The sequence below is a fragment of the Canis aureus genome, chromosome 4 (genome assembly GCF_053574225.1).
Source record: "Canis aureus isolate CA01 chromosome 4, VMU_Caureus_v.1.0, whole genome shotgun sequence".
NCBI lineage: Eukaryota > Metazoa > Chordata > Mammalia > Carnivora > Canidae > Canis > Canis aureus.
In genome coordinates this window covers 21420119-21433391 of record NC_135614.1, presented here as the reverse complement: position 1 = coordinate 21433391, position 13273 = coordinate 21420119, and the positions used below count along the sequence as shown (strand labels likewise).

Below are 13273 nucleotides of genomic sequence, written 5' to 3'. Positions count from 1 at the left end.
TATTGAAGAACAGAGTTGAATAGAGGCTGCAAGCTTTCCTTCCTCCCTTCCTTCCTTCCTTCCTTCCTTCCTTCCTTCCTTCCTTCCTTCCTTCCTTCCTTTCAAGATTTTACTTATTAATTCATGAGAGGCACAGAGAGAGAGAGAGAGGCAGAGACACAGGCAGAGGGAGAAGCAGGCTCCATGCAGGGGGCTGGATGTGGACTTGATCCTGGGATTCCGAGATCACTTCCTGAGCCGAAGGCAGATGCTTAGCCGCTGAGCCACCCAGGTGTCCCGAGGCTGCAAGTTTCTTATAGTTAATTTGCTCACTGAAATCCAACATTCTTTTTCCTATTATTTTTAAATTTAAATGCAGGTTTGAATAAACCTCAGAGGCAAGCAATGAAAAAGGTACTTCTTTCAAAAGACTACACACTCATCGTGGGTATGCCTGGAACAGGAAAAACAACTACAATATGTACTCTTGTAAGTAAGGTTATTATGCTTTTGCTTAGAAACTCTTTTTTTTTTTTTTTTTTTTTAATTTTTATTTATTTACGATAGTCACAGAGAGAGAGAGAGAGGCAGAGACACAGGCAGAGGGAGAAGCAGGATCCATGCACCAGGGAGCCCGACGTGGGATTCCATCCCGGGTCTCCAGGATTGCGCCCTGGGCCAAAGGCAGGCGCCAAACCGCTGACCACCCAGGGATCCCCTTTTTTTTTTTTTTAGAAACTCTTTAAATTGGCTTCTCAGTTCGGAGAATGTGATGTTTTCTATCAGAAGAGCTGAATTTTAGATCAAAAGGCTTTATTTCAAATTAACCTTTTAGAATGACAGGAGAAATATAAAAGCTATGTCACAAAAAGTTGTAATCATGTTGTAGGTTTCTTGTATTTAGGGTTGTCTGAGATCTCTTTCTGTTGGTGGCATGTATATCATTGTATGCTTTCCTTCCCTTTTTCTTAAAAAATATTTTATTTATTTAATCATAAGAGACACAGAGAGGGGCAGAGGGAGAAACAGGCTTCATGCAGGTAGCCTGATGTGGGACTTGATCCTAGGACTCTGGGATCATGCTCTGAGCCAAAGGTAGACGCTCAACATCAAGCCACCCAGGTGTCCCATCCTTCCCTTTAAAGTTGAGAAATTTCAGAACACCTGGGTGGCTCAGCAGTTTGGTGCCTGCCTTTGGCCCAGGGCATAATTCTGGGGACCTGGGATCGAGTCCCCCATTGGGCTCCCCATGGAGCCTGCTTCTCCTGCCTATGTGTCTGCCTCTCTCTGTGTCTCTCATGAAAAAAAAAAGGAAAAAAAGATAAATTATACAGAGGTGGTTGAAATTTTTCTGGGATTTTTTTTTTCCACTTCAGTAAATTTCTGTGTTAATCTTAGAATAGCCATAATATGGCAACAAATATTTATTTATTTATTCATTCATTCATGAGAGACACACAGAGAGGGAGGCAGAGATACAGGCAGAGGTTGATGCAGGCTCCATGCAGGGAGCCTGATGTGGGACTCGATCCCGGGACTCCAGGATCATGCCCTGGGCCGAAGGCAGGTGCTAAACCACTGAGCCACCCAGGGATCCTGGCAACAAATATTTAATTGATTGATCCTGTGTGCCAGGCACTATTCAAAGTTTGTATATATTCAATTTTATCATCACTAATAATATATTATTAACATATCTAATAAGATAATGCCATGTGGGATGCCTGGGTGGCTCAGTGGTTGAGAGCCTGCCTTTGGCCCAGGGCATGATCCTGAAGTCCTGGGATCGAGTCCCACGTCGGGCTCCCTGCATGGATCCTGCTTCTCTCTCTGCCTGTGTCTCTGCCTCTCTCTCTCTCTCTCTCTCTCTGTGTCTCTCATGAATAGATAAATAAAATCTTAAAAAAAAAAAAGATAATGCTATGTTATTTTCATAAAACCTTTTGACTTCATAATTTTGTAAAATGTTACCTTGACTCAGCTCAAAATGATGCTTCTTATTAAGTTTAAGTATGTTAAAAATTATCTGGAATTAAAAGTAATGCTATTTTCCTTTCTTTTATTCATTATTAGGTAAGAATTCTCTATACCTGTGGTTTTAGTGTTTTGTTGACCAGCTATACACACTCTGCTGTTGACAATATTCTTTTGAAGTTAGCAAAGTTTAAAATAGGATTTTTGCGTTTGGGTCGGACTCAGAAGGTACATCAAGACATCCAGAAATTCACAGAAGAGGAAATTTGCAGATCGAAGCCCATTAAATCCTTAGCTCTTCTGGAAGAACTCTACAACAGTCATGTAAGTACAATTATTGCATAATAATACCAGTAGTAATTTTTGTAGACAGACCAAGTGGAGAAACACCATTCTGGGAAATTTTGTCACATTGACCAGTTTTTTTATTTTTTTATTTTAAAGATTTTATTTATTTATTCATGAGAGACAGAGAGAGAGAGAGAGAGAGAGAGAGGAACAGACACAGGTAGAGAGAGAAGCAGACTCCATGCAAGGAGCCTGACGTGGGACTCAATCCCGAGTCTCCAGGATCACACCCTGAGCTGAAGGCGGTGCTAAACCGCTGAGCCACCTGGGCTGCGAGACCAGTTTATTAATTTATAGTTTGTCTTTGCTTTTGAACTGAAATGATGTTTCTGGTTTATTCAGGGCTCCCATCTCCTAGTTTAAAATACCCTAGTTATGGAAAACGCCCATTTCTCTCTACTCACAAGGCTTCTGACACTAGTGGAGTTAGTGCAGATTCCACAGGTTACGGCTCAGCCGCTTACTAATTTTGCACTACCCTCTTTAGTTCTCAGTTCTCAATTGGGGGCCTTCTGTTCATCTGAACAACCAGGCATAAATCAGGGTTCCTATGACCCCATCCTTAGGTTCAATAATTTGCTAGAATGGCTAACAGAATTCAAGTAAGTGCTTTACTTATTATATTACCGGATGTGTTATACAGGATGCAATTCAGGAACAGTCAAATGGAAGAGATGCATAGGTTTAGGAATGTGGAAAGGGGCATGGAGCTTCTATATCCTCTCCAGATGAACCACCTTTCCAGCACCATGATGTGTTCACCTTCCCTAGAACCTCCCTGAACCCCTTTGTGTAGGGTTTTCATGGAGATTCCATCATGTAGGCACAATTGATTAAATCATTGGTGGTTGGTGATTAGCTCAATCCCTTGCCCCTCTACCCTTCCCTAGGTAGAGGATGGGGCTCTATCCTTTGGGTAGGGTTGGGTAGGGATGGGGTTGAAAGTTCTAACCTTTTAATCTCTAGATTGGTTCCTCTGGCAACCACCTCTTGTCCTCTCAGCATAAATGCAGGTATTGTTGAAAGGGATTTACTATGAATAACAAAAGATACTCCTCTCACCCCTAACACTCAGGAAATTCCAAGGGTTTTAGGAGCTCTGTGTCAGGAACCCAGAGGAAGATGAAACATGTATTATTATATTACAATATCATACCTAGAAAACTACTAATAATTAGGATTTTTTAGCAAGTTTGAATTCAAGACAATGGTACATGAATAGTCTAATGATAGGTGTTTCTAGACTTTGAGACTTTCATATAGAAAGTAGTTTTTGTTTTTTTAGTTAAGTCTGTATATAGGGACATCTCAGTGGCTCAGTGGTTGAGCATCTGCCTTTGGCTTGGGTCATGATTCCCAGGGTCCTGGAATTGAGTCCCCGCATCAGGCTCATTGCAGGGAGCCTGCTTCTTCCTCTGCCTGTGTCTCTGCCTCTCTCTGTGTCTCTCATGAATAAATAAATAATCTTGAAAAAAAAAGTCTGTATACATTTTTCTGGGAAGGTTTTTTATTTTATTTTATTTTTAAACAATCTCTATACCCAACATGGGACAGGAACTCATGACACCAGGATCAAGAGTCACATGCTCTACTGACTGAGCCAGCCAGACACCCTTCTGTGAAGTTTTTCTTTTAAAGATTTTATTTATTTATTCATGAGAGACAGAGGGAGAGGCAGAGACACAGGCAGAGGGAGAAGCAGGTTCCATGCAGGGAGCCCGATGTGGGACTCAATCCCAGGTCTCCAGGATCATGCCCTGGGCCGAAGGCAGCACCAAACTGCTGAGCCACCTGGGCTGCCCCCTTCTGTGAAGTTTTAAGTGATATTTTTGTCTTTGAAAAAAAATCATCTAAAATAAATTTAATAGGCTGTTCCTTCAGCTCCTTTGTCTATTATCTATACTGATTAATGAAAAATTTTGAAGTGGCTAAGGTGTATATTTAATTAACTTTTTAAAAATTAAACTTATTTGAGGTAATTATAGATTTGTATGCAGTATTAAGAAATAACAGAGAGATCATGTATATCCTTTGCCCAATGGTACTATTTTACAAAACTAGTAAAATATAACTGGGATATGAACACTGATACAGTCTGGATACAGAATAGCTCCATTACCACAAGGAGCATTCATGTTGCACTTTTACAACTATACCCTTTTCATTTCTGCCCCACCGCCTCCTTAACCTCTGATAACCACTTATCTATTTTCAATTTCTACAATTTTCTCATTTCAAGAATGTTATATAAATGGCATCATACAGTATGTAACATTTTGGGGTTGGTGTTTTTCACTTTGTCAGTGCCCTGGAGATTCAGGTTGTTGTGTTTATGAATAGTTTGTTATTTTATATTGGTGAGTATTGTTCTATTGTAGGGATGTTCCACAGTTTGTTTAACCATTCACCTGTTCAAAAACATCTGGATAGTTTTTGGCTATTATGAATAAACCTGCCACTCTACATTCATGTGCAGGATTGTGTGTGGATGTAAGTCTATGGGATAAATGCTCAGAAGTGGAATTTCTGGGTCATTTGGTAGTTTCATGCTTAGTTTTTAGGTTTTTTTTTGTGTGTGTGTGGTTGTGGTTGTTGATATTGTTTTATCTCTGTGCCTATCATGGGGCTCAAACCTCACCCTGTGGAATCAAGGGTCACATGCTCTACAGACTGAGCCAGCTGGGCTCCCTACATGTTTAGCTTTTTTTAAAAAAAACTACCAAACTGTTTTCCAAAGCAGCTGTAACATTCTATATTACCATCAGCAATGTATGAATGATCCTTGTCTGCATTTGGTGATGTTACCGTTTTTCATTTTGGGTATTCTGATAGGTACATAATGATACCTCACTGTGATTTTATGTGTTTTTTTTTTTTTTTTAAGATTTTATTTTTTATTCATGAGAGAGAGAGGCAGAGACACAGGCAGAGGGAGAAGTAGGCTCCGTGCAAGGAGCAGGATGCCGGACTTGATCCTGGATTTTGGGATCACACCCTGAGCCAAAGGCAGATGGCAATTTGCAATCGCTGAGCCATCCAGGCATGCCCTCATTGTGATTTTAATTTGCATTTTCCTAATGATGGTAATTGATGTTTTTGTGTGCTTGTTTCCTATTTCTGTATCTTCAGTGAAATATTTCTTCATGTCCCACTTGGATTTTTTTTTTCTGTTGAGTTTCAAGAATTTTTTATATATTCTGGATGTTATTCCTTTAATGAATATATAATTTGTGAATGTGTTCTCTCACTCCACAGTTTTTTGTTTTTGTTTTTTTCACTGTCCTCACAGGGTCCTTTGCAGCAAAAACGGTTTTAATTTTGATAGAGTCTAGTATATAAATTTTTTACTTTTATGCATTCTGCTTTCAGTGTCAAGTTAAAAAACTCTGTCTACTTCTAGATGCTGAAAGTTTCTCCTTTTTTTTTTTTTGGAAGTTTTACACTTTTAAGTTTTACATTCAAGTCTGTGACCATTTTGAGTTTTTGTGTAATTTGTGAAGTTTAAGTCAAGGTGTATGTTTTTGCCTGTTGATGTCCAGTTGTTACAGCAGCACTCCTTGAAAAACCATTCATCCGTCCATTGAGTTACTTTTGCACCTGTGTTTTAAAAAAACAAAAACCCCCAAAAAACATGAAGCCTGGCTGGCTTAGTTGGAAGATCACGTGACTCTTGATTTTGGGATTGTGAGTTTGTTTGAACCCCACATTAGGTGTAGAGATTACTTAAATAAGTAAATATTTTAAAAAACCCGTTGGGCATATTTGACTGATGCAAACATTCTCAACAGTATATTCACAGATAGGATTCAGCAGTGTATTAGAAGGTTTATATACTGTGAACAAGTGGGATTTATTCCCATGATGGAAGGATCATTCAGCAAGAAAATCTATTAATGTGATCCTCCAGCTTTTAATTTTTGACATGCCTATATCATTAAATTTGAAGTGACTTTCTTGTATAAAGTATCTAATTTTTGACATGCCTATATCATTAAATTTGAAGTGACTTTCTTGTATAAAGTATAAAGCCGGATAAGGTTTTTATCTACTCTCCAGTCTGGTTTTTAGTTGTTTTGATCTCTGTCTTTTAAAATGTACATGGTAGGGTTGCCTGGGTGGCTCAGCAATTTAGCATCTGCCTTTTGGCCCAGGGTGTGATCCCGGAGTCCCAGGATCAAGACCTACATCGGGCTCCCTGCATGGAGCCTGCTTCTCCCTCTGCCTGTGTCTCTGCCTCTCTCTCTCTCTCCACATCCCCCCCCCGCCCCCGTGTCTCTCATAAATAAATAAAAAATAAAATCTTAAAAAAATATATTTTAAAAAAATGTACATGGTACATATAGACCATTTGCATTCATCTTAAATATAGATACATGTTAGGGCTTAAGACTGCCATTTAATTTTTGTTTCATGTTTTCTGTAGTTTTTGTTTTTGTTTTGTTTTGTCTTAGTAATCTCTACACCCATCTTGGGGCTTACCCTCACAACCCTGAGATCAAGAGTTACATGTTCTATCAGCTGAGGCAGCCAAGCACCCTTCTCTCTTTTTTGATTCCGTTCCTTTTTCCTGCCTTATCCATTACTTGAACATTTTTTAGAATTCCATTTTGATTTCTCTATAGTGTTTTTGTGTGATCTATTTGCATAGCTTTTAATGGATGCTCTGTTGTTCTGTGCATTACATTATATGTATAGAACTTATAGTCCATTGATTTTGTCATTTTACTAGTGCTAGTGAAGTTTTGGAAAGCTTACTTCCATTTATGTTCCTTATCTTATCCTATATATGATTGCCTTAAATATTTTCTTATGTAGATTATGGCAGACTGTTCTAATTTTTGCTTCAACCATCAAATATAATTTGGAGGAAATGAAAAACCTAATGTGTATTTATCTGTATTTTTGCTTACTATGTTCTTCCCTCTTGATGTTCCACATTTCTGTTTTTAGAATTCTAATTATGTTGTGTTTCATGTTTTTTTTTTCTATTTATCATATTTGAAGTTTTCTCAGCTTATTGAATCTATAGATTTAATATCTCTTGACAGACTTGGGACATTTTTAGCCATGATTGCTTCTAGGAGTTTCATCTCCTTCCTCTTTCTTTTCTTCTAGGACTGTGAAGACAGAAATGTTCAATCTTTTTTTTTTTAAGATTTTATTTATTTATTTATTCATGAGAGACACAGAGAGAGAGGCAGAGACATAGACATAGGCAGAGGGAGAAGCAGGCTCCCCACTGGGAGCCTGATTCGGGACTTGATCCCAGGACTCTGGGATCACTCCCTGAGCCAAAGGCAGATGCTCAACTGCTGAGCTACCCAGGTGTCCTGGAAATGTTCAATCTTTGAATTATTCCACGGATCTGTCAGTCATTGTTCATTCTTATTTTTCTTTCTTTCTTTTTTTTTTTTAATTTTTATTTATTTATGATAGTTACAGAGAGAGAGAGAGGCAGAGACACAGGCAGAGGGAGAAGCAGGCTCCATGCACCGGGAGCCCGATGTGGGATTCGATCCCGGGTCTCCAGGATCGCGCCCTGGGCCAAAGGCAGGCGCCAAACCTCTGCGCCACCCAGGGATCCCCATTCTTATTTTTCTTCAGGCTGTTTTCTTTCTGTTAATCAGGCTATGTAATTTATATTTTTCTGTGTACTTAGTTCACTGTATCTTTGCCCTCTCCCCTGCTGTTGAGTATAATTCCATGATTTTAAATTTTTGGTTATTATATTTTCAGTTCTAAAATTTCCATTTGCTTTTTCTTTTTTCCTCTATTTTTTTGTTGAGACTTTCTGTGGGTTTTTTTTTTTTTTAATTTCATTCAAGTATGTTTATAGTTGCTCAATAAAACATTTTTATCATGGCTGCTTTAAAATCTTTGTCATATACTAAAATAAATAAATAAATAAAAATAAAAAAATAAAATCTTTGTCATATACTCTTGATCTTGGGGTGGTGAGTTTGAGCCCACATTGGGTATAGAGATTACTTAAATAAATAAAAAGTTTAAAAAATTATTAACTTCCTGCCTCTCGAGTGTTTCAGTTTTCCATTTGGAAATACTCAATTTGAGCATTGTTATAGTATCCAGAAAATTTACTTGATTTTTCAATTAATAGTAAAAAAACACTAAAATTTTTTTGCATACCATAAATGTTTCAGAATTAAACAATATTGGGGAATTCCTCTTGTTTCAGACAAAAATCTTCATTTTGAACTTTTAATTTAAAAACTGGTGAGTACCTGGCCTGCTCAGTCAATGGAGCACAAAACTCTTTTTTTTTTTTTAAATTAAAAAAAAAAATTTTTTTTTGGAGCACAAAACTCTTGATCTTGGGGTTGTAAGTTCAAGCCCTACATTGGGTGTAGAGGTTACTTAAAAGTAAAATCCTAAAAAAAATAAATAAATAAGGGGTGCCTGGGTAGCTTAGCTAAGTGTCTGCCTTCAGCTCAGGTCATGATCCTGGAGCCTCAGGATCAGGCCCCACATGGGGCTCTCTGCTCAGCAGGAAGTCTGCTTCTTCCTTTGCCTCTCACCCAGCTCCATGTTCTCTCTCTCTCTCTCTCTTTCTCTCTCTCTCTCAAATAGATAAAATCTTTAAAAATAAATGAATAAGTGAATAAAATATGGGAAAAATAAGTCACATTACTTGGATATGTTAGATAATCCATCTATTTTCTTTCTTTGTTTTTAGCGTATAGTTGCAACAACATGTATGGGAATAAACCATCCAATATTTTCTCGTAAAACTTTTGATTTTTGTATTGTGGATGAAGCCTCTCAAATCAGCCAACCAATCTGCCTAGGGCCACTATTTTTTTCTCAGAGATTTGTGTTGGTGGGGGATCATCAACAGCTTCCTCCCCTGGTGCTAAACCGTGAAGCAAGGTAATCAGACATTGAAGTTTTAATTTTATTTTAATTTTTTTATTTTTTAATTTTTTTTGAAGTTTTAATTTTAAATTAGATTCTTCTTATGGGACAGTTTCAGTGCACTGATAAGCCTTAATTTGATTTGTTGACAGAGCTCTTGGCATGAGTGAAAGCTTATTCAAGAGACTGGAGCAGAATAAGAATGCTGTTGTACAATTAACTGTGCAGTACAGAATGAACAGGTATTTATAAATGTCAGCTATGAGTGAAATTCATGTTGATTTTTATCTACCAAAACTAAAATTATTTTTGTAATTGCCGTAGTAAAATTATGTCCTTAAGTAACAAACTGACATATGATGGAAAGCTGGAGTGTGGATCAGATAAAGTGGCCAATGCAGTAGTAAACCTACCTAACCTTAAAGATGTAAAGCTGGAACTGGAATTTTATGCTGATTATTCTGAAAATCCTTGGATGATTGGAGCATTTGAGCCAAACAATCCTGTTTGTTTTCTTAATACAGACAAGGTAACAAAAAAACCCAAATCTGAATATTTGCTTTGGTTTTTTTCTTTTTATCCTGTTATTTAAATTCTTTAGTTTTTAATAGTAAATGCTTTAGTGGAGCATATCAGTAAAAACTAGTGTACTTCTTACTTCAACACAAAGAATCTTTTCTTTCTGTAGAGCCAGTGTCTTTATTTATTCTGGGGAATAATAGATGTCAAAATTGACTTTTGAAGGAGGAAAGCTAGAAAGTGAACTCAAGTGTATAAAGAAAAGAAGTTGGCATTGATATTATCAAAGGGCTGAATTTAAAATAGAGATTTTATTTTTTAGAGCAGTTTTAGGTTCATAGCAAAATTGAACTTCACAGTACATATATTTACTACCTCCTGCCTCCACATACTCACATAAAGACTGTTTAACAGGGGCACCTGGGTGACTCAGTGGTTAAGCATCTGCCTTGGGCTCAGGTTGTGATCCCGGGGTGCAGGGATCAAGTCATGAGTGAATAAATAAAATCTTTTTTTTTTTTAAATTTTTATTTATTTATGATAGTCACAGAGAGAGAGAGAGAGAGGCAGAGACACAGGAAGAGGGAGAAGCAGGCTCCATGCACCGGGAGCCCGATATGGGATTCGATCCCAGGGAGCCCGATATGGGATTCGATCCCAGGTCTCCAGGATCACGCCCTGGGCCAAAGGCAGGCGCCAAACCGCTGCGCCACCCAGAGATCCCTGAATAAATAAAATCTTAAAAAAAAAAGACCACTTTATAAACTTATTAAATAAAACTCTTCACAAGGACTATAAATGACTTCTTATTTCTAGGAACTAAGTTTTGACCCTGTTATTTCTACAGTTTATCTTATTTAATGCTTCTCAGCATTGATTTGGAAGTCTTTACATGACTTCAGATAAAAAATAGTGATGAATTATATGTATGCATATTACTATAAAATAATTATATCTTTTGTTATTATGATGAGTGGTTATTAAAAACAGGTCCCTAAAAAAAAAAAAACAAAAAAAAAACAGGTCCCCACTTGCAGGGGAACCTGGTGGGCTCAGTCAGTAGAGCATGTGACTCTTGATCTCAGGATTGTGAATTCAAAACCCATGTTGGGCATAGAATTTACTAAATAAGTAAATATATAAATAAATAAATAGGGCCCCACCCTCTGTGCCATGATGGAATTTTCATTCTCTTGGATATTGCCCTTATTAGCATTTCAGGTTCAAGGATTAACAAGTAAGAGCTGGTGGGCACTGGGAAATTTTTCAGTAAACTGACCTCACAAATAGCTGCATTTAGAAACCTTCGTTCTAATGTATTAGTTATCATTTATAATTATTTACCCTGACAGTGATCACTCAGATTCTGTTTTTGGTACTTACATTTCTTCTTTCTTTGCAACAGGATTCCAAGTAAAATGTATTTTTTTAAGATTTATTTATTTGAGAGAGAGAGCACAAGTGGGTGGAGGGGCAGTGGGAGAGGGAAAAGCAGACCCGATGTAGGGCTTGATCTCAACATGGGGCTTGAACTCAAAACCCTGAGATCAGTACCCCAGCCAAAGGCAGATTGAGCCATCCAGGTGCACTCCAAATAAAATGTATAAAAAATAGTCAAAATTGCAGTACTTGGCTGGCTCAGTCAGTAGAGCATGCAGCCCCTGATCTCAGGGTTTTGAGTTCAAGCCCCATGTTGAGTGTGGAGCCTACTTAAAAAATTACAAAAAAATAAAAATTAAAAAATAATAATAACCAAGATTATGTAAGGATTGTGTAGGAGCAAAATAGTCCTTGGAGAGTTTTACCAGGTATGGTAGAACCTGGGGAACTTTATCTGCTCCATTATTTGTATGAACGGCAACAAGAAAATGGAAAGAACACAGATATTAGAGTCAGATCTAAGTTTGGATCCTACTGCTGTGATTTCCTGTGAAGCTTTGGGCGAGTTACTCATCTTTTCTGGCCTTTGTTATTTGTAAATTAGGGGTTAACAAAGTAAAGTACGTGAAGCCCAATGTGTGGTTGGGTCTCAGAGATTTTAATCTGAGCTGTAGGATTTTTAAGATGGGTTGCCTTTGGGTAGCTTTCTGAAGGTGACTAATCTTCATTTTTGTTAATTCTTTCACCTTCCACTCTTCTTTTCTTTTCTTTTCTTTTCTTTTCTTTTCTTTTCTTTTCTTTTCTTTTCTTTTCTTTTCTTTCTTTCTTTCTTTTCTTTTCTCTTTTCTTTTTTCTTTTTCTTCCTTGTACTGTCAACTTTTAATATAAAGATATTTTTCATTTGTTTCCACAACTGATAGTATATTCTCTATGGCAACCTGTGTACTGACCGTACTCTTGACTGTTTTCTCTGTGTAGGTTCCAGCACCAGAACAAGTTGAAAAGGGTGGTGTGAGCAATATAACAGAAGCCAAACTAATAGTTTTCCTGACCTCTGTTTTTATTAAGGTAATTAATTCTAAATTTTAAATTTAATTCTAAAATTTTGAGGGCCAATAAATATTAAGGTGATGCATAATATAACATTAGAATGCAAGGAACTCAAGACCTAGCATTAATCTTCATTCATTAAGATGAGAGGACTGAAGCCTAATTGCTTTCATTCTATTTTGAGAAAATTATCTAAGATGTAATTTTTTATAACAGCATTTTCGGTTTCCATTTAGGGTAATTTTTGGTAACATCAGCTAATTCTGATTGTATCAGTATAGGGTTGAATCTGTGTTTAGGGATTGAAAACTTCAGTGTAAGGGATAGCAGAAAGTGTAATGTGTTTCTTTGTACTTTTTTTGTTTTTGTGTAGCAGCACTGTTCTAGTGGTGTGCATTAATCAGACGCATTATGTAAACATGTAATTTAATAATTTAGTAAAGCTTAAATAACAGAAATCAGGATTTTCATTTTCATTGTTTTTCTTTTCTGTATAGGCTGGATGTAAACCCTCTGATATTGGTATCATTGCACCCTACAGGCAGCAGTTAAAGATCATCAATGATTTATTGTTCCATTCTTCTATCAGGATGGTCGAAGTTAACACTGTAGACAAATACCAAGGAAGAGACAAAAGCATCATTCTGGTATCTTTTGTTAGAAGTAATAAAGATGGACCTGTGAGTTCATTATATATATATATATATATTTTAAATATGTATTTATTTATTTGACAGAGAGAGAAAGAGAGAGCACAAGGAGGGAGAGGGAGGAGGAGAAGCAGGCTCCCAGTGGAGCAGAAAGTCCGATGTGGGGCTTGATCCTGGACTCTGGGATCATGACCTGAGCCAAAGGCAGATGCTTATTAACTGACTGAGCCACCCTGGCGCCCCTTCACTGTAATTTTCTGCTGATTTGTTTGGGACATTTTTTTTTCTTTTCTTTTTTTTCAGGTTGTGGTAAAAAACCCATGTAATATAAGATTTAAAATCATCGCTGTTTTTAAGTATACAGTTCAGTGGTGTTAAGTGTATGCACAGTGTTGTGCAGCAGATGTTTTGAACTTTTTCATTTTGCAAAACTGAAACTATACCCATGAATAACAACTCTCCAGTTCCCTCTCCCTCTAGTCCCTGGCAACCACCATTCT

At 37.3% G+C, this 13273-nt stretch overlaps 1 protein-coding gene across 4 annotated transcripts in view; it reads left to right on the top strand.

Annotated features, from left to right (window-relative positions):
• DNA2 (DNA replication helicase/nuclease 2) overlaps nucleotides 1-13273 on the top strand; it is a 56728-nt gene that overhangs the window by 39038 nt on the left and 4417 nt on the right. For all 4 annotated transcript variants that reach the window (XM_077894772.1, XM_077894771.1, XM_077894774.1 and 1 more), the window contains 7 exons: nucleotides 359-468; nucleotides 2053-2277; nucleotides 8996-9189; nucleotides 9327-9416; nucleotides 9499-9703; nucleotides 12052-12141; nucleotides 12621-12803. In XM_077894772.1, the coding sequence (XP_077750898.1) occupies nucleotides 359-468; nucleotides 2053-2277; nucleotides 8996-9189; nucleotides 9327-9416; nucleotides 9499-9703; nucleotides 12052-12141; nucleotides 12621-12803 (1097 nt within the window). The remainder of the gene's footprint in view (nucleotides 1-358; nucleotides 469-2052; nucleotides 2278-8995; nucleotides 9190-9326; nucleotides 9417-9498; nucleotides 9704-12051; nucleotides 12142-12620; nucleotides 12804-13273) is intronic.